This window comes from Salvelinus fontinalis, chromosome 29 (assembly GCF_029448725.1).
Source record: "Salvelinus fontinalis isolate EN_2023a chromosome 29, ASM2944872v1, whole genome shotgun sequence".
NCBI lineage: Eukaryota > Metazoa > Chordata > Actinopteri > Salmoniformes > Salmonidae > Salvelinus > Salvelinus fontinalis.
Window position 1 is genome coordinate 11503056 of NC_074693.1, and position 25649 is coordinate 11528704.

The 25649-nt window shown below is 45.0% G+C and overlaps 1 protein-coding gene across 2 annotated transcripts in view; it reads left to right on the forward strand.

Annotated features, from left to right (window-relative positions):
• gabrb2a (gamma-aminobutyric acid type A receptor subunit beta2a) overlaps window positions 1-25649 on the forward strand; it is a 90174-nt gene that overhangs the window by 45217 nt on the left and 19308 nt on the right. For both annotated transcript variants that reach the window (XM_055888257.1, XM_055888258.1), the window contains exon 5: window positions 18391-18473. In XM_055888257.1, coding sequence (XP_055744232.1) covers window positions 18391-18473 — 83 coding nt within the window. The remainder of the gene's footprint in view (window positions 1-18390; window positions 18474-25649) is intronic.

Sequence of the window (25649 nt, forward strand, 5' to 3'; positions counted from 1 at the left end):
CACTTACAGTTACACTTACATTTACAGTTACAGTTACAGTTACACTTACAGTTACAGTTACACTTACAGTAACAGTTAGTTACAGTTACACATACAGTTAAACTTACATTTACACTTACAGTTAGTTACAGTTACACTTACAGTTACAGTTACACTTACAATTATATTTAGTTACAGTTACACTTAAAGTTACAGTTACAGTTACAGTCAGTTAAAGTCAGTTACAGTCAGTTACAGTTAGTCACAGTTAAACTTACATTTACACTTACAGTCAGTTACATTTACACTTACAGTTACACTTACATTTACAGTTACAGTTACAGTTACACTTACAGTTACACTTACAGTTACAGTTACACTTACAGTAACAGTTAGTTACAGTTACACATACAGTTAAACTTACATTTACACTTACAGTTAGTTACAGTTACACTTACAGTTACAGTTACACTTACAATTATATTTAGTTACAGTTACACTTAAAGTTACAATTACAGTTACAGTCAGTTACAGTTAGTTACAGTTACAGTCAGTTACAGTTAGTTACAGTTAGTTACAATTACAGTTACAGTCAGTTACAGTTAGTTACAGTTAGTTACAATTACAGTTACAGTCAGTTACAGTTAGTTACAGTTACAGTTACAGTTTGTCAGTTACAGTTACAATCAGTTACAGTTAGTCAGTTACAGTTAAAGTCAGTTACAGTCAGTTACAGTTAGTTACAGTCAGTTACAATTACAGTTATAGTTAGTTACAGTTACAGTCAGTTACAGTCAGTTACAGTTACAGGATAGAGTTATGGGAGAAGCTCTAGTGCTTCAGGTTTTATCTGCACTGGTTCCACTGGTCCTCTCCTCTCCTCTCCTCTCCTCTCCTCTCCTCTCCTCTCCTCTCCTCTCCTCTCTCCTGCCCTCCCTCTCCCCTCCACTCTATATTAGTCAGTCTGTTATTTGATGTTAGTAAGTCCAGACACCTAGTCAGCAGGACCAGATGCCAGAATGCTCAGAGCACAGTGTGTGTGTATGTGTGTGTGTGTGTGTGTGTGTGAGTGTGTGTGCATGGCTGGTGTGTGTGTGTACCTGTAGATATGCTGTAGAGACGGCTGGTTAGAACAGCAGGGAGGTCGTGTGTGTGTGTGTGCGTGTGTGTGTGTGTGTGTGTGTGTGTGTGTGTGTGTGTGTGTGTGTGTGTGTGTGTGTGTGTGTGTGTGTGTGTGTGTGTGTGTGTGTGTGTGTGTGTGTGTGTGTGTGTGTGTGTGTGTGTGTGTGTGTGAGTGTGTGTGCATGGCTGGTGTGTGTGTGTACCTGTAGATATGCTGTAGAGACGGCTGGTTAGAACAGCAGGGAGGTCGTGTGTGTGTGTGTGTGTGTGTGTGTGTGTGTCCAGGACTCTCCTCTCTAAGACTCTCCTCAGTACTGTATAGTGGGACACACAGCTGGTGACTGTGTCCAGTAATAGATAGACAACACTACTCTCATAGTCTTTGTGGAAGAACAACATAGTGATTGATATCAAATGCAATACATTGTAGACCTTTTGGCCAGTAATCATTGCCAAAAGAACATGGTTCAGTAGAGATCAATGATTTGTAGAATCCTTGACTTTTCCCCAACAGGCAAAAAGACATTCTGATGTTGTTTGTGACGTTATGGTCAGGTTTTGGGAAACACTGAGCTAGGACTCTAAGACTGTGTTCAGACTATAACCTTATCTGTTATTAATAAGGCCTGCATTACATGCCAGTCTTCAGTAACCTGTTCCATCAGTCTACTGGACTCTACTGTACTCTACTGTACTCTACTGGACTCTACTGGACTCTACTGTACTGTACTCTACTGGACTCTACTGGACTCTACTGTACTCTACTGTACTGTACTCTACTGGACTCTACTGTACTCTACTCTACTCTACTCTACTCTACTGGACTCTACTGGACTCTACTGTACTCTACTGTACTGGACTCTACTGTACTCTACTGGACTCTACTGTACTCTACTGGACTCTACTGGACTCTACTGTACTCTACTGTACTGGACTCTACTGTACTCTACTGGACTCTACTGTACTCTACTGGACTCTACTGTACTCTACTGTACTGGACTCTACTGTACTCTACTGTACTCTACTGGACTCTACTGTACTGTACTCTACTCTACTGGACTCTACTCTACGCTACTTTACTCTACTAAACTCTACTGTACCCTTCTGTACTGTACTATTCTGTACTGTACCCTCCTGTACTGTACTATTATGCACTGTACTGTACCCTATTGTACTCTACGCTAATTTACTCTACTGCACAATACTGTACTATACTCTACTATACTGTACTGTACTGCATTGTACTTTACTTTATTAGTTTAAGCAGACTGTTTTTGTATATTGTATATTATCAAATTTTATGACCAATTTATGCAAAGTCCAGGTAATTCCAAAGGGTTCACATACTTTTTCTTGCCACTGTAGTTGTTACCAGTTAAGATACTAGCCACTGCATATCATATATTTATTTTCAAGATTTCAATGAACATATTAAGAGACACATTTATTCACTGTTGTTGAAAACCATATGAGTCAGATTCCAAGATGGAGGAATTAGCCTGAAGCGCAGCTATTTTCTCTAGCTCTTTTTGTGAGAGGACAGGACGTATCCCTGTGCTATGGAGACATACAGCCCTGATCTTTTGTCAGTAGCAGAAGAGATGGGCTGCCCGGTTCAATAGATATCATGAGAGAGAGAAAGAGCGATGCGTCAACAGCAACCGTGGGGAAATCCTCTGCATTGTCATTAACAGCAGACTCCTACATTTCCTCAGTGAAAACAATGTACGGAGTAAATGTCAAATTGGCTTTTTATCACCCTAATTGACAAACAAACAAACCAAACCAAAGGCAAAGTCTTCTTATGCTTTGTTGATTAAAAAAAGTGTTTGACTCAATTTGGCACGCGGGTCTGCTGTACAAATTGATGGAAAGCACTGTTGGGAGAAAAACATACGACGTTATAAAAATCCATGTACACAAACAACAAGTGTGCCGTTAAAACTGGCTAAAAAAACACACACATTTCTTTGAACAGGGCTATAGGGTGAGACAGGATGAGGTGAGACAGGGATGGGGTGAGACAGGGATGAGGTGAGACAGGGATGGGGTGAGACAGGGATGAGGTGAGACAGGGATGGGGTGAGACAGGGATGGGGTGAGACAGGGATGAGGTGAGACAGGGATGGGGTGAGACAGGGATGAGGTGAGACAGGGATGAGGTGAGACAGGGATGAGGTGAGACAGGGATGGGGTGAGACAGGGATGAGGTGAGACAGGGATGAGGTGAGACAGGGATGAGGTGAGACAGGGATGGGGTGAGACAGGGATGGGGTGAGACAGGGATGGGGTGAGACAGGGATGAGGTGAGACAGGGATGAGGTGAGACAGGGATGAGGTGAGACAGGGATGGGGTGAGACAGGGATGAGGTGAGACAGGGATGGGGTGAGACAGGGATGGGGTGAGACAGGGATGGGGTGAGACAGGGATGAGGTGAGACAGGGATGGGGTGAGACAGGGATGAGGTGAGACAGGGATGGGGTGAGACAGGGATGGGGTGAGACAGGGATGGGGTGAGACAGGGATGAGGTGAGACAGGGATGAGGTGAGACAGGGATGGGGTGAGACAGGGATGGGGTGAGACAGGGATGGGGTGAGACAGGGATGAGGTGAGACAGGGATGGGGTGAGACAGGGATGGGGTGAGACAGGGATGAGGTGAGACAGGGATGAGGTGAGACAGGGATGAGGTGAGACAGGGATGAGGTGAGACAGGGATGGGGTGAGACAGGGATGAGGTGAGACAGGGATGAGGTGAGACAGGGATGAGGTGAGACAGGGAGGGATTTTGAGCCCCGACCCTCTTCAACAAGTACCATGCCTTCGGAAAGTATTCAGACCCTTGACATTCTCCACATTTTGTTAATTTACAGCCTTATTGTACAACTGATTAAATCAAACATTTTCCTCAGCAATCTACACACAGTACCCCATAATGAGAAAGCACATTTATTAAAAATAAAAAACAGAAATACCTTATATACATAAGTATTCAGACCCTTTGCTATGAGACTCGAAATTCAGGTGCATACTGTTTCCATTGATCATCCTTGAGATGTTTCTACAACTTGATTGGAGTCCACCTGTGGTAAATTCAATTGACTGGACATGATTTGAAAAGGCACACACCTGTCTATATAAGGCCTTACTTGCATGTCAGAGCAAAAACCAAGCCATGAGGTCAAAGGAATTGTCTGTAGAGCTCCGAGACAGGATTGTGTCGAGGCATAGATCTGTGGAAAGGTACCAAAATATTTTTGCAGCATTGAAGGTCCCCAAGAACACAGTGGCCTCCATCATTCTTAAATGGATGAAGTTTGGAACCAGCAAGACTCTTCCTAGAGTTGGCCGCCCGACCAAACTGAACAATCGGGGGAGAAGGGCCTTGGTCAGGGAGGTGACCAAGAACCCGATGGTCACTCTGACAGAGCTCCAGAGTTCCTCTGTGGAGATGGGAGAACCTTTCAGAAGGACAACCATCTCTGCAGCACTCCACCAATCAGGCCTTTATGGTCGAGTAGCCGCTTGTAGCCGTAGCCATTTGTCAAAAGACACCTAAAGGATTCTCAGACCATGAGAAACAAGATTCTCTGGTCTGATGAAACCAAGATTAAACTCTTTGGCCTGAAAGCCAAGCTTCACGGAAACCTGACACCATCCCTACGGTGAAGCATGGTGGTGACAGCATCATGCTGTGGGGATGTTTTTCAGCTGCAGGGACTGGGAGACTAGTCAGGATCGGGGCAAAGATGAACGGAGCAAAGTACAGAGAGATCCTCGATGAAAACCTGCTCCAGAGCGCTCAGGACCTCAGACTGGGGAGAAGGTTTATCTTCCAACAGGACAACGATCGTAAGCACATGGCCAAGACAACGCAGGAGTGACTTCGGGACAAGTCTCAGAATGTCCTTGAGTGGCCCAGCCAGAGCTCGGACTGTACAGCGAAGCTCCCCATCCAGCCCGAGAGAGCTTGAGAGGATCTGCAGAGATGAATGGGAGAAACTCCCCAAATACAGGTGTGCCAAGCTTGAAGCATAATACCCAAGAAGACGCTAGGCTGTAATCACTGCCAAAGGTACTTCACCAAAGTACTGAGTTAAAGGTCTGAATACTTATAAATAAATACAGGTGAATATGATATATTTATTTTTTTATCAATGTGGAAAAATTCAGAAATCCTTTTTTTGCTTTGTCATCATGGGGTATTGTGATGTCATCATGGGGTATTGTGATGTCATCATGGGGTATTATGATGTCATCATGGGGTATTGTGTGTAGATTGATGAGGAATAAAAACAATTATAATTTTAGATTAAGGCTGAATGTAACAAAATGTGGAAAAAGTCAAGGGGTCTGAATACTTTCCAAAGGCACTGTATATCAACGAGGGTAGAACAGTCCTGCAGTAGAACAGTCTGCAGGACCCGGCCTCAAACTACTATTATCTGAAGTCAAATGTCTACTGTTTGCTGATGATCTGGTGCTTCTGTCCCCAACCAAGGAGGGCCTACAGCAGCACCTAGATCTTCTGCACAGATTCTGCCAGACCTGGGCCCTGATAGTAAATTTCAATAAAACAAAAGTAATGGTGTTCCAAAATAGGTCCAGTTGCCAAGACCGTAAATACAAAATTCCATCTAGACACCGTTGCCCTAGAGCACACAAAAAAATATACATACTGTACCTCGGCCTAAACATCAGTGCCACAGTTAACTTCAACAAAGCTGTGAACGAGCTGAGAGACAAGGCTAGAAGGGCCTTCTATGCCATCAAAAGGAACATATAATTTGACATACCAATTAGGATCTGGTTATAAATAAGTTATAGAACCCATTGTCCTTTATGGTTGTGAGGTCTGGGGTCCGCTCACCAACCAAGAATTCACAAAATGGGACAAACACCAAATTGAGACTGAATGCAGAATTCTGCAAATACATTCTCGGTGTACAACGTAAATCACCAAAACAATGCATACAAAGCAGAATTAGAACCACAACCACCTAAAAGGAAATGATTCCTGACCCAGGACAGCAGCACAATTAGACCCAACCAAATCAAGAGAAAACAAAAAGATAATTACTTTACACATTGGAAAGAATTAACCAAAAGCTATTTGGCTCTAAACAGAGAGTGGCAGAATACCTGACCACTGTGATTTACCCCAAATGAAGGAAAGCTTTGACTATGTACAGATTCAGTAAGCATAGTCTGGTTATTGAGAAAGGCAGACCTGGCTCTCAAGAGAAGACAAGCCATGTGCCCACTGCCCACAACATGAGGTGGAAACGGAGCTGCACATCGTTATCACACTGTACAAAGACATAGCAATATGACATTTTGAATGTCTCTATTTCTTTGAAACTTTTGTGAGGGTAATGTTTACTGTTCATTTTTGATTGTTTATTTGACTATGCAGAGAGAGAGAAAGAGAGAGAGAGATTTATTGTTGTTCTGATTAATATTGTTGTTGTTGTTAATGGTAATCCCATGTCGACTACTACTGTTATTATTACTGTTGGTCCCACCATTTATTTATATATAAATATATATATATTCTGTATATATATACATATATATTTGATTTTTCTTTTTCGATATGTATACTTTGACAATGTAAGTAATAACGAACTTGCCATGTCAATAAAGTCAATGAATGAATTGAATTGATTGAATTGAATTGAATTGAATTGAATTGAGAGAGAGAGAGAGAGAGAGAGAGAGAGAGAGAGAGAGAGAGAGAGAGAGAGAGAGAGAGAGAGAGAGAGAGAGAGAGAGAGAGCAGTAGGTACAGTCCTCCATGATGTGAACTGAACTAGACCGTGTTGTTAATGCAATATAAATAGACTGCTCAATAATATTGACATTTAGTAAGATCATCGAATATTAAACCAATTATTTGTATTTTTAAATCTGTTAATTTTAGGATAGATAAATAATAGACTGTGTTTAAACCCTGCTTGCCACAGTGTGACTGTGTCCTGTCCACTCCAACCTTCATTAGTATTTTTGTCAGGTACTCTACAGTAGGCTAGCTGCTACCTTTTCCCCTCTTCTCTCCTCTCCTCTCCTCTCCTCTCCTCTCCTCTCCTCTCCTCTCCTCTCCTCTCCTCTCCTCTCCTCTCCTCTCCTCCCTCCATTAGTGTGTTGGTCAGGTACTCTACAGTAGACTAGCTGCTAGGTATACTCTCCTCTCCTCTCCTCTCCTCTCCTCTCCTCTCCTCTCCTCTCCTCTCCTGTCCTCTCCTCCCTCCATTAGTATGTTGGTCAGGTACTCTACAGTAGACTAGCTGCTAGGTATCCTCTCCTCTCCTCTCCTCTCCTCTCCTCTCCTCTCCTCTCCTCTCCTCTCCTCTCCTCCCTCCATTAGTATGTTGGTCAGGTACTCTACAGTAGACTAGCTGCTAGGTATACTCTCCTCTCCTCTCCTCTCCTCTCCTCTCCTCTCCTCTCCTCTCCTCTCCTCTCCTCCCTCCATTAGTATGTTGGTCAGGTACTCTACAGTATACTAGCTGCTAGGTAAACTCTCCTCTCCTCCCTCCATTAGTATGTTGGTCAGGTACTCTACAGTAGACTAGCTGCTAGGTATACTCTCCTCTCCTCTCCTCTCCTCTCCTCTCCTCTCCTCTCCTCTCCTCTCCTCTCCTCTCCTCTCCTCTCCTCCCTCCATTAGTATGTTGGTCAGGTACTCTACAGTAGACTAGCTGCTAGGTAAACTCTCCTCTCCCTCCAAATAAGATCCTGTCTGGGAAATGATGTGTGTGTGTGTGTGGTTCGTGCTATGGTGTGTGTGTGTGGTTTGTGCTATTGTGTGTGTGTGTGTGGTTTGTGCTATGGTGTGTGTGTGTGGTTCGTGCTATTGTGTGTGTGTGTGTGGTTTGTGCTATTGTGTGTGTGTGTGTGGTTTGTGCTATGGTGTGTGTGTGTGGTTCGTGCTATTGTGTGTGTGTGTGTGGTTTGTGCTATGGTGTGTGTGTGTGGTTCGTGCTATTGTGTGTGTGTGTGTGTGTGGTTTGTGCTTTGGTGTGTGTGTGTGGTTCGTGCTATGGTGTGTGTGTGTGTGTGTGTGGTTTGTGCTTTGGTGTGTGTGTGTGTGTGGTTCGTGCTATGGTGTGTGTGTGTGTGTGGTTCGTGCTATGGTGTGTGTGTGTGTGTGTGTGGTTTGTGCTATGGTGTGTGTGTGTGTGTGTGTGTGTGGTTCGTGCTATGGTGTGTGTGTGTGTGTGTGGTTTGTGCTATGGTGTGTGTGTGTGTGTGTGGTTCGTGCTATGGTGTGTGTGTGTGTGTGTGTGTGTGGTTCGTGCTATGGTGTGTGTGTGGTGTGGTTCGTGCTATGGGTGTGTGTGTGTGTGGTTCGTGCTATGGTGTGTGTGTGTGTGTGGTTCGTGCTATGGTGTGTGTGTGTGGTGGTTCGTGCTATGGTGTGTGTGTGTGTGGTTCGTGCTATGGTGTGTGTGTGTGTGGTTTGTGTTACGGCACCAGTGTTAAACCAGTGGTAAACAAGGTCATTTGGGATAAAGGTGCAGGCTGCCTTAGGGGGTCCACACCAGAGGAGGCTGGTGGGGGGAGTTATAGGAGGACGGGCTCATTGTAATGGCTGGAATGGAATTCATGGAACAGAGTCAAACATGTGGTTTCCATGTGTTTGTTGTGTTTAAATATTATTCCATATATTACATTCCAGGCATTACAATGAACCCATCCTCCTATAGCTCCTCCCACCAGCCTCCTCTGGTCCACACACGAACACACACACACAGCCTGGGATGAACTGTGAGCGCAGGAAAAGCACAACAGTCCAGTTTTAGACCAGAGATAGATGACCTATTAACTCAACAACAGGACAAATGTAGCGTGTTTGAATCTCTACATATCTGGTGAATATGGCCTCTACACAGCCGGGTGGGATGAGAGTAGATTGCTACTCTCTCTATATTCCTATCTTTCTCTCTCTCTCTGCTCTCTCTCAACCCCCGTTATCTCTCTCTCTCTGCTCTCTCTCAACCCCCGTTATCTCTCACTCTCTCAAATTGAAATTACTTTCTCTCTCTCTTTCTCCCTCTCTCTCTCTCTTTCTCCCTCTCTCTCTCTCTCTCTCTCTCTCTCTCTCTCTCTCTCTCTCTCTCTCTCTCTCCTCTCTCTCTCTCTCTCTCTCTGCTCTCTCTCTCTGCTCTCTCTCTCTCCTCTCTCTCTCTCTCTCTCTCTCGCTCGCTCTCTCTCTCTCTCTCTCTCTCTCTCTCTCTCTCGCTCTTCGCTCTCTCTCTCTCTCCTCTCTCTCTCTCTCTCTCTCTCGCTCTGCTCTTTCTCTCTCTCTCTCTCTCTCTCTCTCTCGCTCTGCTCTTTCTCTCTGCTCTCTCTCTCTCTCTCTCTCTCTCTCTCTCTCTCTCTCTCTCTCTCTCTCTCTCTCTCTCTCTCTCTCACCCCCCCTCTCTTTCTGTGATGGTAGTGAAGAGAAAACAGCCTCCTGTGTGTTTCATCTTCTCTGTTCTATTCCGGAATCCGATTGTGTTTTATTCCGGAGCATGCCTGCCCACATTCCCTCTCTCTCTGTCTCTGTCCCCTCTCTCTCACTTTCTCTCTCTGTCCCCTCTCTCCATCTCTCTCTCTCTCTCTCTCTCTGTCTCTGTCCCCTCTCTCCCTCAATTTATCTCTATCTCTCTCTCTCTGTCTCTGTCCCCTCTCTCTCACTTTCTCTCTCTATCCCCTCTCTCCATCTCTCTCTCTCTCTCTATGTCCCCTCTCTCCCTCAATTTCCCTCTATCTCTCTCTCTCTGTCTCTGTTCCCTCTCTCTCACTTTCTCTCTCTGTCCCCTCTCTCCATCTCTCTTTCTCTCTCTGTCTCTGACCACTCTCTCCCCGTCTTTCTCTCTCTCTTTCGCTCTCCCTCCTCTCTCCCTCTCTTTCTCCCTCTCTTTGTCCTCTATCTTCCTCTCTCTCTCTCTCTCTCTCTCTCTCTCTCTCTCTCTCTCTCTCTCTCTCTCTCTCTCTCTCTCTCTCTCTCTCTCTCTCAAGCTACCTTCTGATAACCTGCCAATACACAGCAGATTCTGAGTAGGCACGGCAGATGAGAAGGAAATAGGGATGGTGAGAAAGAGGGAGATGGAGAGAGGGATGGAGAGAAAGAAAGAGCTACAGAGTTACAGCATCAATACTCTGTTTCCTCTCCTTCTGGTCACCTAGCAACAGAGTTACAGCATCAATACTCTGTTTCCTCTCCTTCTGGTCACCTAGTTACAGAGCTACAGCATCAATACTCTGTTTCCTCTCCTTCTGGTCACCTAGTTACAGAGCTACATCATCAATACTCTTTCCTCTCCTTCTGGTCACCTAGTTACAGAGTTACAGCATCAATACTCTGTTTCCTCTCCTTCTGGTCACCTAGTTACAGAGCTACATCATCAATACTCTGTTTCCTCTCCTTCTGGTCACCTAGCAACAGAGTTACAGCATCAATACTCTGTTTCCTCTCCTTCTGGTCACCTAGTTACAGAGCTACATCATTAATTCTCTGTTTCCTCTCCTTCTGGTCACCTAGCAACAGAGTTACAGCATCAATACCCTGTTTCCCCTCCTTCTGGTCACCTAGTTACAGAGCTACATCATCAATACTCTGTTTCCCCTCCTTCTGGTCACCTAGTTACAGAGCTACAGCATCAATACTCTGTTTCCTCTCCTTCTGGTCACCTAGTTACAGAGCTACGGCATCAATACTCTGTTTCCCCTCCTTCTGGTCACCTAGTTACAGAGCTACATCATCAATACTCTGTTTCCCCTCCTTCTGGTCACCTAGTTACAGAGCTACAGCATCAATACTCTGTTTCCTCTCCTTCTGGTCACCTAGTTACAGAGCTACAGCATCAATACTCTGTTTCCCCTCCTTCTGGTCACCTAGTTACAGAGCTACAGCATCAATGCTCTGTATCCCCTCCTTCTGGTCACCTAGTTACAGAGCTACGGCATCAATACTCTGTATCCCCTCCTTCTGGTCACCTAGTTACAGAGCTACATCATCAATACTCTGTTTCCTCTCCTCCTGGTCACCTAGCAACAGAGCTACAGCATCAATACTCTGTTTCCTCTCCTTCTGGTCACCTAGCAACAGAGCTACAGCATCCTGACAGGTTTTTTTTAAAACAACTTTTGGCAGTAACACACACACACACACACACACACACACACACACACACACACACACACACACACACACACACACACACACACACACACACACACACACACACACACACACAGCGCTATAACTAGAGGATCCTGAGAAACACCAGTTGTTGGATGGTTGGTCTCTCTTTACTCTCAGACAAAAGCTTGGAGACTTTTGCTACTGATGATGTAGGAGCTGCCTATAAATAGATTGTTATTCTTACCCCTGCCATCTATAAATAGATTGTTATTCTTACCCTGCCATCTATAAATAGATTGTTATTCTTACCCCTGCCATCTATAAATAGATTGTTATTCTTACCCTGCCATCTATAAATAGATTGTTATTCTTACCCTGCCATCTATAAATAGATTGTTATTCTTACCCTGCCATCTATAAATAGATTGTTATTCTTACCCTGCCATCTATAAATAGATTGTTATTCTTACCCTGCCATCTATAAATAGATTGTTATTCTTACCCTGCCATCTATAAATAGATTGTTATTCTTACCCCTGCCATCTATAAATAGATTGTTATTCTTACCCTGCCATCTATAAATAGATTGTTATTCTTACCCTGCCATCTATAAATAGATTGTTATTCTTACCCTGCCATCTATAAATAGATTGTTATTCTTACCCTGCCATCTATAAATAGATTGTTATTCTTACCCCTGCCATCTATAAATAGATTGTTATTCTTACCCTGCCATCTATAAATAGATTGCTTTTCTTACCCTGCCATCTATAAATAGATTGTTATTCTTACCCTGCCATCTATAAATAGATTGTTATTCTTACCCTGCCATCTATAAATAGATTGTTATTCTTACCCTGCCATCTATAAATAGATTGTTATTCTTACCCTGCCATCTATAAATAGATTGTTATTCTTACCCCTGCCATCTATAAATAGATTGTTATTCTTACCCCTGCCATCTATAAATAGATTGTTATTCTTACCCTGCCATCTATAAATAGATTGTTATTCTTACCCTGCCATCTATAAATAGATTGTTATTCTTACCCTGCCATCTATAAATAGATTGTTATTCTTACCCTGCCATCTATAAATAGATTGTTATTCTTACCCCTGCCATCTATAAATAGATTGTTATTCTTACCCTGCCATCTATAAATAGATTGCTTTTCTTACCCTGCCATCTATAAATAGATTGTTATTCTTACCCTGCCATCTATAAATAGATTGTTATTCTTACCCTGCCATCTATAAATAGATTGTTATTCTTACCCTGCCATCTATAAATAGATTGTTATTCTTACCCTGCCATCTATAAATAGATTGTTATTCTTACCCTGCCATCTATAAATAGATTGTTATTCTTACCCTGCCATCTATAAATAGATTGTTATTCTTACCCTGCCATCTATAAATAGATTGTTATTCTTACCCTGCCATCTATAAATAGATTGTTATTCTTACCCTGCCATCTATAAATAGATTGTTATTCTTACCCTGCCATCTATAAATAGATTGCTTTTCTTACCCTGCCATCTATAAATAGATTGTTATTCTTACCCCTGCCATCTATAAATAGATTGCTTTTCTTACCCCTGCCATCTTGGCCTAATTTCCACTGAGCATAGTGTGATTGAGTGGTGAAGTGTTGGATGACTGACTGACTGAATTACACCCTGTCATGTATGTAGTGCACTACTTTTGACCAGAGCCCTGGGTTGGCTGGCTGGGTGAGTGGGTAGGTAGGTGGGTGGGTGAGTAGGCTGGCTGACTAGGTGGGCGGTTGACTGGATGGGTGGCGGACTGGGGGGGGGGTGGGGGGGGGGGGGGGGGTTGGCTGCCTGGCTGGCTGGCTAGCTGGGTATGGGTGGGTGGCTGAAGGGCTGGGTGGATGGGTGGCTGAAGGGCTGGGTGGCTGAAGGGCTGGGTGAATGGGTGGCTGAAGGGCTGGGTGGCTGACTGGGTGGGTGGCTTACTGGGTGGGCGGGTGGTTGGCTGCCTGGCTGGCTGGCTGGCTGGGTATGGCTGGGTGGCTGAAGGGCTGGGGGTCTGAAGGGCTGAAGGGCTGGGTGGCTGAAGGGCTGGGTGGCTGAAGGGCTGAAGGGCTGGGTGGCTGAAGGGCTGGGTGGCTGAAGGGTTGGGTGGCTGGGTGGCTGAAGGGTGGGTGGCTGGGTGGCTGAAGGGCTGGGTGGCTGAAGGGTTGGGTGGCTGAAGGGCTGGGTGGCTGAAGAGCTGGGTGGCTGGGTGGCTGAAGGGTTGGGTGGCTATAGGGCTGGGTGGCTGAAGGGCTGGGTGGCTGAAGAGCTGGGTGGCTGGGTGGCTGGGTGGCTGAAGGGCTGGGTGGCTGAAGGGCTGGGTGGCTGAAGGGTTGGGTGGCTGGGTGGCTGAAGGGCTGGGTGGCTGAAGAGCTGGGTGGCTGGGTGGCTGAAGGGTTGGGTGGCTATAGGGCTGGGTGGCTGAAGGGCTGGGTGGCTGAAGGGCTGGGTGGCTGAAGAGCTGGGTGGCTGGGTGGCTGAAGGGCTGGGTGGCTGAAGAGCTGGGTGGCTGAAGGGCTGGGTGGCTGAAGGGCTGGGTGGCTGAAGAGCTGGGTGGCTGGGTGGCTGAAGGGTTGGGTGGCTATAGGGCTGGGTGGCTGAAGGGCTGGGTGGCTGAAGGGCTGGGTGGCTGAAGAGCTGGGTGGCTGAAGGGTTGGGTGGCTGAAGGGCTGGGTGGCTGAAGGGCTGGGTGGCTGAAGGGCTGGGTGTTTTGCTAGTGTTCCAGGTGTAGCATGGTGAGCTAGGACATCCATCCATAGGACTCCTCTGATAATACTCTGGTGCACTTTGGTCCTTTCCTCTCTCTCTCTCTGTCCCTGCCTGCCTGCGTCCCTGTATGTCTGCCTTCCCCCCTCCCTGCCTCTCTCCCTCCCTGCCTCTCTCCCACCCTGCCTCTCTCTCTCTCTCTCCCTGCCTCTCTCTCTCCCTCCCTGCCTCTCTCTCTCCCTCCCTGCCCCCCCCCCCGCCTCTCTCCCTCCCTTCCTGCCTTCCCCCCTCCCTGCCTCTCTCTCTCCCTGCCTCTCTCCCTCCCTGCCTCTCTCTCTCCCTCCCTGCCTCTCTCTCTCCCTCCCTGCCTCTCTCCCTCCCTGCCTCTCCCTCCCTCCCTGCCTTCCCCCCTCCCTGCCTCTCTCCCTCCCTTCCTGCCTTCCCCCTCCCTGCCTCTCTCCCTCCCTCCCTGCCTTCCCCCCTCCCTGCCTCTCTCCCTCCCTCCCTCCCTGCCTTCCCCCCTCCCTGCCTCTCTCCCTCCCTCCCTGCCTTCCCCCCTCCCTGCCTTCCCCCCTCCCCGCCTCTCTCCCTCCCTCCCTGCCTTCCCCCCTCCCTGCCTTCCCCCCTCCCTGCCTTCCCCCCTCCCTGCCTCTCTCCCTCCCTTCCTGCTAACTGGCTTGTTACATGAGAGAGATGTGTCTATGTCTCTGAATTGTGTTTTTAGGGGACTGGAGTGCCTGGGTATGTTTTAATGTGAAAGGATTTCAAATGAACTTGTGTTGTTTATTTACTAAACACATGTCCACTCTTCAAGAGTAGTTTGTATTTCTGGTTGAAGGGAAAACAATCCATAGAATTATGTTTTTGTGATCATTTGTTGCAGACAGAGGGATATCTTGAAAATACATCATATTTTGGTTACAATCAGTTATTTTTGGTCATTAAAAATATGTTTAAAAAAAAAAGTCATTTTGCAACCAGTATTCAACCTGACCATAACGTCACAAACAACATCAGAATGTCTTTTTGCCTGTTGGGGAAAAGTCAAGGATTCTACAAATCATTGATCTCTACTGAACCATGTTCTTTTGGCAATGATTACTGGCCAAGAGTTCTTCAACGTATTGCATTTATGATATCAATCACTATGTTGTTCTTCCACAAAGACTATGAGAGTAGTGTTGTCTATCTATTACTGGACACAGTCACCAGCTGTGTGTTCCACTATACAGTACTGAGGAGAGTCTTAGAGAGGAGAGTCCTGGACACACACACACACACACACACACACACACACACACACACACACACACACACACACACACACACACACACACACACACACACACACACACACACACACACACACACACACCCTGAAGGCTTGGTTTGGGCTGGGTTGCTGCCAGTCCGTCTCTGCTGCTCTGGCCAATTTGTCCTTTTTGGCAAGACAGCAATGTAACTACGAGCTACAGTAGAGTAGAGTCCAGTAGAGTACAGTAGAGTCCAGTAGAGTAATGTAGAGTCCAGTAGAGTACAGTAGAGTAGAGTAGAGTCCAGTAGAGGTAGAGTAGAGTAGAGTAGAGTCCAGTAGAGTACAGTAGAGTCCAGTAGAGTACAGTAGAGTAGAGTACAGTACAGTAGAGTACAGTAGAGTATAGTAGAGTACAGTAGAGTGGAGTACATTAGAGTACAGTACAGTAGAGTACAGTAGAATACAGTACAGTAGAGTACAGTAGAGTAGAGTGCAGTAGTAGTGTACAGTACAGTAGAGTACAGTAGAGTACAGTAGAGTACAGTAGAGTGGAGTACAGTAGAGTACAGTACAGTAGAGTACAGTAGAGTAGAGTACAGTAGAGTAGAGTAGAGTAGAGTACAGTAGAGTAGAGTACAGTAGAGTAGAGTACAGTAGAGTACAGTAGAGTAGAGTGCAGTAGAGTACAGTGGAGTAGTGTACAGTAGAGTAGTGTACAGTAGAGTACAGTAGAGTGGAGTACAGTAGAGTACAGTAGAGTAGAGTTCAGTAGAGTACAGCACATTAGAGTACAGTAGAGTAGATTACAGTAGAGTAGAGTTCAGTAGAGTACAGCACATTAGAATACAGTAGAGTAGAGTACAGTAGAGTAGAGTAGAGTAGAGTACAGTAGAGTAGAGTACAGTACATTACAGTAGAGTAGAGTACAGTAGAGTCCAGTAGAGTACAGTACATTACAGTACAGTAGAGTACAGTAGAGTACAGTAGAGTCCAGTAGAGTACAGTAGAGTCCAGTAGAGTACAGTAGAGTACAGTAGAGTCCAGTAGAGTACAGTAGAGTCCAGTACAGTAGAGTCCAGTAGAGTACAGTAGAGTCCAGTAGAGTAGAGTAGAGTCCAGTAGAGTAGAGTAGAGTCCAGTAGAGTACAGTAGAGTCCAGTACAGTAGAGTCCAGTAGAGTCCAGTAGAGTCCAGTAGAGTCCAGTAGAGTACAGTAGAGTCCAGTACAGTAGAGTCCAGTAGAGTAGAGTAGAGTCCAGTACAGTAGAGTCCAGTAGAGTCCAGTAGAGTACAGTAGAGTAGAGTACAGTACAGTAGAGTACAGTAGAGTACAGTAGAGTACAGTACAGTAGAGTCCAGTAGAGTCCAGTAGAGTACAGTAGAGTACAGTAGAGTACAGTAGAGTCCAGTAGTCAGTAGAGTCCAGTAGAGTAGAGTAGAGTCCAGTACAGTACAGTATAGTCCAGTACAGTACTGTAGAGTCCAGTAGAGTCCAGTAGAGTAGAGTCCAGTAGAGTACAGTAGAGTACAGTAGAGTACAGTGGAGTACAGTAGACTGATGGAACAGGTTACTGAAGACTGGCACGTAATGCAGGCCTTATTAATAACAGATAAGGTTATAGTCTGAACACAGTCTTAGAGTAGAGTGCAGTAGAGTACAGTGGAGTAGTGTACAGTAGAGTAGTGTACAGTAGAGTACAGTAGAGTGGAGTACAGTAGAGTACAGTAGAGTAGAGTTCAGTAGAGTACAGCACATTAGAGTACAGTAGAGTAGATTACAGTAGAGTAGAGTTCAGTAGAGTACAGCACATTAGAATACAGTAGAGTAGAGTACAGTAGAGTAGAGTAGAGTACAGTAGAGTAGAGTACAGTACATTACAGTAGAGTAGAGTACAGTAGAGTCCAGTAGAGTACAGTACATTACAGTACAGTAGAGTACAGTAGAGTACAGTAGAGTCCAGTAGAGTACAGTAGAGTCCAGTAGAGTACAGTAGAGTCCAGTACAGTAGAGTCCAGTAGAGTAGAGTAGAGTCCAGTAGAGTAGAGTAGAGTCCAGTAGAGTAGAGTAGAGTCCAGTAGAGTACAGTATAGTCCAGTACAGTAGAGTCCAGTAGAGTCCAGTAGAGTCCAGTAGAGTCCAGTAGAGTACAGTAGAGTCCAGTACAGTAGAGTCCAGTAGAGTAGAGTAGAGTCCAGTACAGTAGAGTCCAGTAGAGTCCAGTAGAGTACAGTAGAGTAGAGTACAGTACAGTAGAGTACAGTAGAGTCCAGTAGAGTACAGTACAGTAGAGTCCAGTAGAGTCCAGTAGAGTACAGTAGAGTACAGTAGAGTACAGTAGAGTCCAGTAGTCAGTAGAGTCCAGTAGAGTAGAGTAGGGTCCAGTACAGTACAGTAGAGTCCAGTACAGTACTGTAGAGTCCAGTAGAGTCCAGTAGAGTAGAGTCCAGTAGAGTCCAGTAGAGTACAGTAGAGTACAGTGGAGTACAGTAGACTGATGGAACAGGTTACTGAAGACTGGCACGTAATGCAGGCCTTATTAATAACAGATAAGGTTATAGTCTGAACACAGTCTTAGAGTCCTAGCTCAGTGTTTCCCAAAACGGGGGAACCGACTGAATGCTTACAATTAATTTCTTATGTTGTTGATAAAGACTGGATCCTGGCTAGAAACATTGTTGGTATGTTTAAAACATGATATGGATTATACTGTTGGTGGTCAAGGTCACAGAACAAGAGAGTTTGGGTCTAGCTTGGCTTCTGTTTAGCTGAGTTTGGGTTCTGCTTAACACCCCTTGGAAAGAATATGGGTTTTAACCACGGTGTCCTGGCTAAATTCCCAATCTGGCCCTCATACCATCACGGCCACCTAATCATCCCCAGCTTCCAATTAGCTCATTCATCCCCCCTCCTCTCTCCTGTAACTATTCCCCAGGTTGTTACTGTAAATGAGAATGTGTTCTCAGTCAACTGAACAGAAATACAAATCAATTAAAAAACTGATATGGTGTCATCCCTGAGGTCTAACGTTACATTCCTGTGTGTGTGTGTGTGTGTGTGTGTGTGTGTGTGTGTGTGTGTGTGTGTGTGTGTGTGTGTGTGTGTGTGTGTGTGTGTGTGTGTGTGTGTGTGTGTGTGTGTGTGTGCGCGTGTGTAGCATCACAACCACAGCAGCCTGTATGATGGATCTGAGGCGGTATCCTCTTGATGAACAGAACTGCACACTGGAGATCGAGAGCTGTGAGTACCACCGTCGCCCCCGGCAACAGAACACACACTCCCCTCCCGTGAAAACGTCACACCCGGACCATTCTATATAGAACTCTGCTATAATAGAAATAGAATGAGTACTTTTTTGAGCATTAGCCAACTCTTCTGTCAGTCGTTATCAAACATGTACGGTGGGCCAGGAACTAAACGTGAGACATACTCAAATATACAGCATCATGTGTACATAATGCAGCATTGGTTGTACTGTGAAGAGAGAGAGAGAAGATAGGAGATGGAGAGAGCGATGAGAGAGAGAGAGAGAGAGAAGGGAGAGGAGGAGAGGGGGGAGAGTGAGAGAAGGGAGAGGGAGAGAAGGAGAGAGGAGAGGGGGGAGAGAGAGAGAGATGAGAGAAAGAGAAAGAGAGTGATGAGGGCGATAGAAAGATGAGAGAAGATGGGAGATGAGACAGAGAAGATGAGAAAGAGAGATGAGATATAGAAGATGAGAAAGAGAAGATGAGAGAAATAAGAGAAAAGGGAGAGGGAGAGAAGGAGAGAGGGGAGAGAGCGAGAGAGATGAAAGAGAAAGAGAGTGATGAGGGAGATAGAGAGAGTGAATAAAGAGGGGAGAGAGAGACAGAGAGAGAAGGGAGAGAAGAGAGATATGAGTCAGAGGAGATGAGACAGAAGATGAGAGAGAGATGAGACAGAGGAGGGAGAGAGAGGATGAGAGGAGATGAGACAGAAGATGAGAGCGATGAGACAGAGAAGAGAGAGATGAGACAGGGAAGAGAGAGATGAGACAGAGAAGAGAGAGATGAGACAGAGAAGAGAGAGATGAGACAGGGAAAAGAGAGATGAGACAGAGAAGAGAGAGATGAGACAAACAAGATGAGAGAGATGAGAGAGAAGAGAGAGATGAGACAGAGAAGAGAGAGATGAGACAAACAAGATGAGAGAGAGATGATAAGATGAGAAAGAGAAATAAAGAAAGGGAGCGAGAGAGAGAGAAGTACGAGGTCCTCTCCCCGTGATTTATCAGTTTCCATGGAGACGTGGATTATGGGGCTGGGATGTGGAGCTGGGTTCGTCTTCCTGTGTTTGATCACACACACACACACTCTCACACACACATGCAAATGCACACGCACACACGCACGCACGCACACACACACACACACACACACACACACACACACACACACACACACACACACACACACACACACACACACACACACACACACACACACACACACACACACACACACACACACACACACACAGGGCTTGAGTGTAGTTTTGATCCGAATGCAGTAGCAGCCCAGTATATGCTGTTCTAGCTCTGGTTTTAACATGTGAATCACTCCGAGCCAGAGAACGCTATTTTATTCACACTAATGAGCCACAGAGAACTCTCACTTCTCTTGATAAACTAGATGCATTTTTTAACAGACATAACTCTTAGAACTACAGATCCCAAACATAACTCTCAGAACTACAGATCCCAGACATAAGTCTCCGAACTACAGATCCCAGACATAACTCTTAGAACTACAGATCCCAGACATAACTCTTAGAACTACAGATCCCAGACATAAGTCTCCGAACTACAGATCCCAGACATAACTCTCAGAACTACAGATCCCAGACATAACTCTCAGAACTACAGATCCCATACACAACTCTTAGAACTACAGATCCCAGACACAACTCTCAGAACTACAGATCTCATGGTAGATGGCTGTACTGTCTGGGTGATCACAGATCCCATGGTACAGATCTCTCTCTCTCCCTCTCTCTCTCTCTCTCTCTCTCAATCTCTCTCTCTCTCTCTCTCTCTCTCTCTCTCTCTCTCTCTCTCTCTCTCTCTCTCTCTCTCTCTCTCTCCTTCCTCTCCCTCCCTCTCTCTTTCTCGCTCTCTTCCTCCCTCTCTCCTTCCCCTCCCTCCCTCTCTCTCTCTCTCTTCCTCCCTCTCAATCTCCCGGGACTCACATAACAGAACAACCACCTCCCTGGATGGACCAGCCCAGTGATGTAATAGGTTCACAGACTTCTGTCCCAGAAGGACCAGGGTTGAAGACAGAGAACAATGGGTCAGAACTAATAGATCTGATTCAAACTGAGTAACAAGCCAGAGCCTTCCCTCCCACCCGCCTCGGGCTCTATCTGCCCTTTTCTGACCAGCTATACACACACACACACACACACACACACACACACACACACACACACACACACACACACACACACACACACACACACACACACACACACACACACACACACACACACACACACACACACACACACACACACACACTAGTCAGCTGTTAGTCCACCCGCAACCGTCCAACTACAGTATATTCTTTAAAGTGTACATCTGAGGACTGCACCCTAACCCACTAATATAGATCATGTCCTGTACAGTCAGAGATGACTGCACCCTAACCCACTAATATAGATCATGTCCTGTACAGTCAGAGATGACTGCACCCTAACCCACTAATATAGATCATGTCCTGTAGACTACAGAGATGACTGCACCCTAACCCACTAATATAGATCATGTCCTGTACAGTCAAAGAGGACTGCACACTAACCCACTAATATAGATCATGTCCTGTAGACTACAGAGATGACTGCACCCTAACCCACTAATATAGATCATGTCCTGTACAGTCAGAGAGGACTGCACACTAACCCACTAATATAGATCATGTCCTGTAGACTACAGAGATGACTGCACCCTAACCCACTAATATAGATCATGTCCTGTACAGTCAGAGATGACTGCACCCTAACCCACTAATATAGATCATGTCCTGTAGACTACAGAGATGACTGCACACTAACCCACTAATATAGATCATGTCCTGTACAGTCAGAGATGACTGCAGCCCTAACCCACTAATATAGATCATGTCCTGTACAGTCAGAGATGACTGCACCCTAACCCACTAATATAGATCATGTCCTGTACAGTCAGAGATGACTGCACCCTAACCCACTAATATAGATCATGTCCTGTACAGTCAGAGATGACTGGACCCTAACCCTGTAATATAGAAACCTGTAATATAAAACCCATATTCTTTCCAAGGGGTGTTAAGCAGAACCCAAACTCAGCTAAACAGAAGCCAAGCTAGACCCAAACTCTCTTGTTCTGTGACCTTGACACCAACAGTATAATCCATATCATGTTTTAAACATACCAACAATGTTTCTAGCCAGGATCCAGTCTTTATCAACAACATAAGAAATTAATTGTAAGCATTCAGTCGGTTCCCCCGTGTTGGGAAACACTGAGCTAGGACTCTAAGACTGTGTTCAGACTATAACTTAATAAGGCCTGCATTACGTGCCAGTCTTCAGTAACCTGTTCCATCAGTCAACTGTACTCTACTGGACTCTACTGGACTCTACTGGACTCTACTGTACTGTACTCTACTGGACTCTACTGGACTCTACTGGACTCTACTGGACTCTACTGAACTGTACTCTACTGGACTCTACTGTACTCTACTGTACTCTACTGGACTGTACTGGACTCTACTGTACTGTGCTGTACTCTACTGTACTCTACTGGACTCTACTGGACTCTACTGTACTCTACTGGACTCTACTGTACTCTACTGTACTCTACTGGACTCTACTGGACTCTACTGTACTCTACTGGACTCTACTGGACTCTACTGGACTGGACTCTACTGGACTCTACTGTACTCTACTCTACTGTACTCTACTGGACTCTACTGGACTCTACTGGACTCTACTGTACTCTACTGTACTCTACTGGACTCTACTGTACTGTGCTGTACTCTACTGGACTCTACTGGACTCTACTGGACTCTACTGTACTCTACTGTACTCTACTGGACTCTACTGGACTCTACTGTACTCTACTGTACTCTACTGGACTCTACTGTACTCTACTCTACTGTACTCTACTGTACTCTACTGTACTCTACTGTGCTGTACTCTACTGGACTCTACTGGACACTACTGTACTCTACTGTACTGTGCTGTACTCTACTGGACTCTACTGCACTCTACTGTACTCTACTGTACTGTACTCTACTCTACTGTACTCTACTGTACTCTACTGTGCTGTACTCTACTGGACTCTACTGTACTGTACTGTACTCTACTGGACACTACTGTACTCTACTGTACTGTACTGTACTCTACTGTTCTCTACTGTACTCTACTCTACTCTACTGTACTCTACTGTACTCTATTGGACTCTACTCTACTCTACTGGACTCTACTGGACTCTACTGTACTCTACTGTACTCTACTGGACTCTACTGGACTCTACTCTACTGTACTCTACTCTACTGTACTCTACTGGACTCTACTGGACTTTACTGGACTCTACTGTACTCTACTGTACTCTACTGGACTCTACTGTACTCTACTGGACTCTACTCTACTCTACTGGACTCTACTGGACTCTACTGTACTCTACTGTACTCTACTGGACTCTACTGGACTCTACTGGACTCTACTCTACTCTACTCTACTCTACTGTATTCTACTGGACTACTGTACTCTACTGGACTCTACTGGACTCTACTGTACTCTACTGTACTCTACTGGACTCTACTGTACTCTACTGGACTCTACTGGACTCTACTGTACTTTACTCTACTGTACTCTACTGGACTCTACTGTACTCTACTGGACTCTACTGGACTCTACTCTACTGTACTCTACTGTACTCTACTCTACTGTACTCTACTGTACTCTACTGTACTCTACTGGACTCTACTGGACTCTACTCTACTGTACTCTACTCTACTGTACTCTACTGGACTCTACTGGACTCTACTGGACTCTACTCTACTGTACTCTACTGGACTCTACTGGACTCTACTGGACTCTACTGGACTCTACTCTACTGTACTCTACTCTACTGTACTCTACTGGACTCTACTGTACTCTACTGGACTCTCACACACACACACACACACACACACACACACACACACACACACACACACACACACACACACACACACACACTAGTCAGCTGTTAGTCCACCCGCAACCGTCCAACTACAGTATATTCCTTACAGTATACATCTGAGGACTGCACCCTAACCCACTAATATAGATCATGTCCTGTACAGTCAGAGAGGACTACACCCTAACCCACTAATATAGATCATGCCCTGTACAGTCAGAGATGACTGCACCCTAACCCTGTAATATAGAAACCTGTAATATTCTCATTTACAGTAACAACCTGGGGAATAGTTATAGGAGAGAGGAAGGGGGTGATGAATGAGCTAATTGGAAGCTGGGGATGATTAGGTGGCCGTGATGGTATGAGGGCCAGATTGAGAATTTACGCAGGACACCGTGGCTAAAACCCATATTCTTTCCAAGGGGTGTTAAGCAGAACCCAAACTCAGCTAAACAGAAGCCAAGCTAGACCCAAACTCTCTTGTTCTGTGACCTTGACACCAACAGTATAATCCATATCATGTTTTAAACATACCAACAATGTTTCTAGCCAGGATCCAGTCTTTATCAACAACATAAGAAATTAATTGTAAGCATTCAGTCGGTTCCCCCGTTTTGGGAAACACTGAGCTAGGACTCTAAGACTGTGTTCAGTCTTCAGTAACCTGTTCCATCAGTCTACTGGACTCTACTGTACTCTACTGGACTCTACTGTACACTACTGTACTCTACTGGACTCTACTGTACTCTACTGGACTCTACTGTACTCTACTGTACTGTACTGGACTCTACTCTACTGTACTGTACTGGACTGTACTGTACTGTACTGGACTCTACTGGACTGGACTCTACTCTACTGGACTCTACTCTACTGACCTCTACTGTACTCTACTGTACTGTACTGGACTCTACTGGACTCTACTGTACTGGACTCTACTGTACTCTACTGTACTCTACTGGACTCTACTCTACTGTACTCTACTGTACTGTACTGTACTCTACTGTACTCTACTGTACTCTACTGTACTCTACTGTACTGTACTCTACTGTACTCTACTGTGCTGTACTGTACTGTACTCTACTGTGCTGTACTGTACTGTACTCTACTGTGCTGTACTGTACTGTACTCTACTGTACTCTACTCTACTGTACTGTACTGTACTCTACTGTACTCCACTCTACTCTACTGTACTCTACTCTACTGTACTCTACTGTACTCTACTGTACTCTACTCTACTGTACTCTACTGTGCTGTACTCTACTGTACTCTACTGTACTCTACTCTACTGTACCCTACTGTACTCAATGTAGCCTAAATTAAATTGCACGAGAATGAAACATTTCTAGATTTTTTTTCTGCTGTTGTTTTCACTTTGTTCGACCCGCCACCGACCCGCCCTTTATCCATACAATATTTCATAACCTTAAACCTACCCGTTATGAGTTAACCTGCTCATCACTAACACGCATGAATGCAAATCATGCACACACACACACACACACACACACACACACACACACACACACACACACACACACACACACACACACACACACACACACACACACACACACACACACACACACACACACACACACACACACACACACACACACGGCCGACAATCAGTCCTCCTCTCCCCAGCCTCATAGTCTCTTGGCTGGAAACTAACACTAAAGTGACAGTTATAAATGTGAGGAAACTAACACTAAAGAGACAGTTATAAATGTCAGGAAACTAACACTAAAGAGACAGTTATAAATGTCAGGAAACTAACACTAAAGTGACAGTTATAAATGTGAGGAAACACTAAAGAGACAGTTATAAATGTGAGGAAACTAACACTAAAGAGACAGTTATAAATGTGAGGAAACTAACACTAAAGAGACAGTTATAAATGTGAGGAAACTAACACTAAAGAGACAGTTATAAATGTGAGGAAACTAACACTAAAGTGAGTTATAAATGTGAGGAAACTAACACTAAAGAGACCGTTATAAATGTGAGGAAACTAACACTAAAGTGACAGTTATAAATGTGAGGAAACTAACACTAAAGTGACAGTTATAAATGTGAGGAAACTAACACTAAAGTGACAGTTATAAATGTGAGGAAACTAACACTAAAGTGACAGTTATAAATGTAAGGAAACTAACACTAAAGAGACAGTTATAAATGTGAGGAAACTAACACTAAAGAGACAGTTATAAATGTGAGGAAACTAACACTAAAGA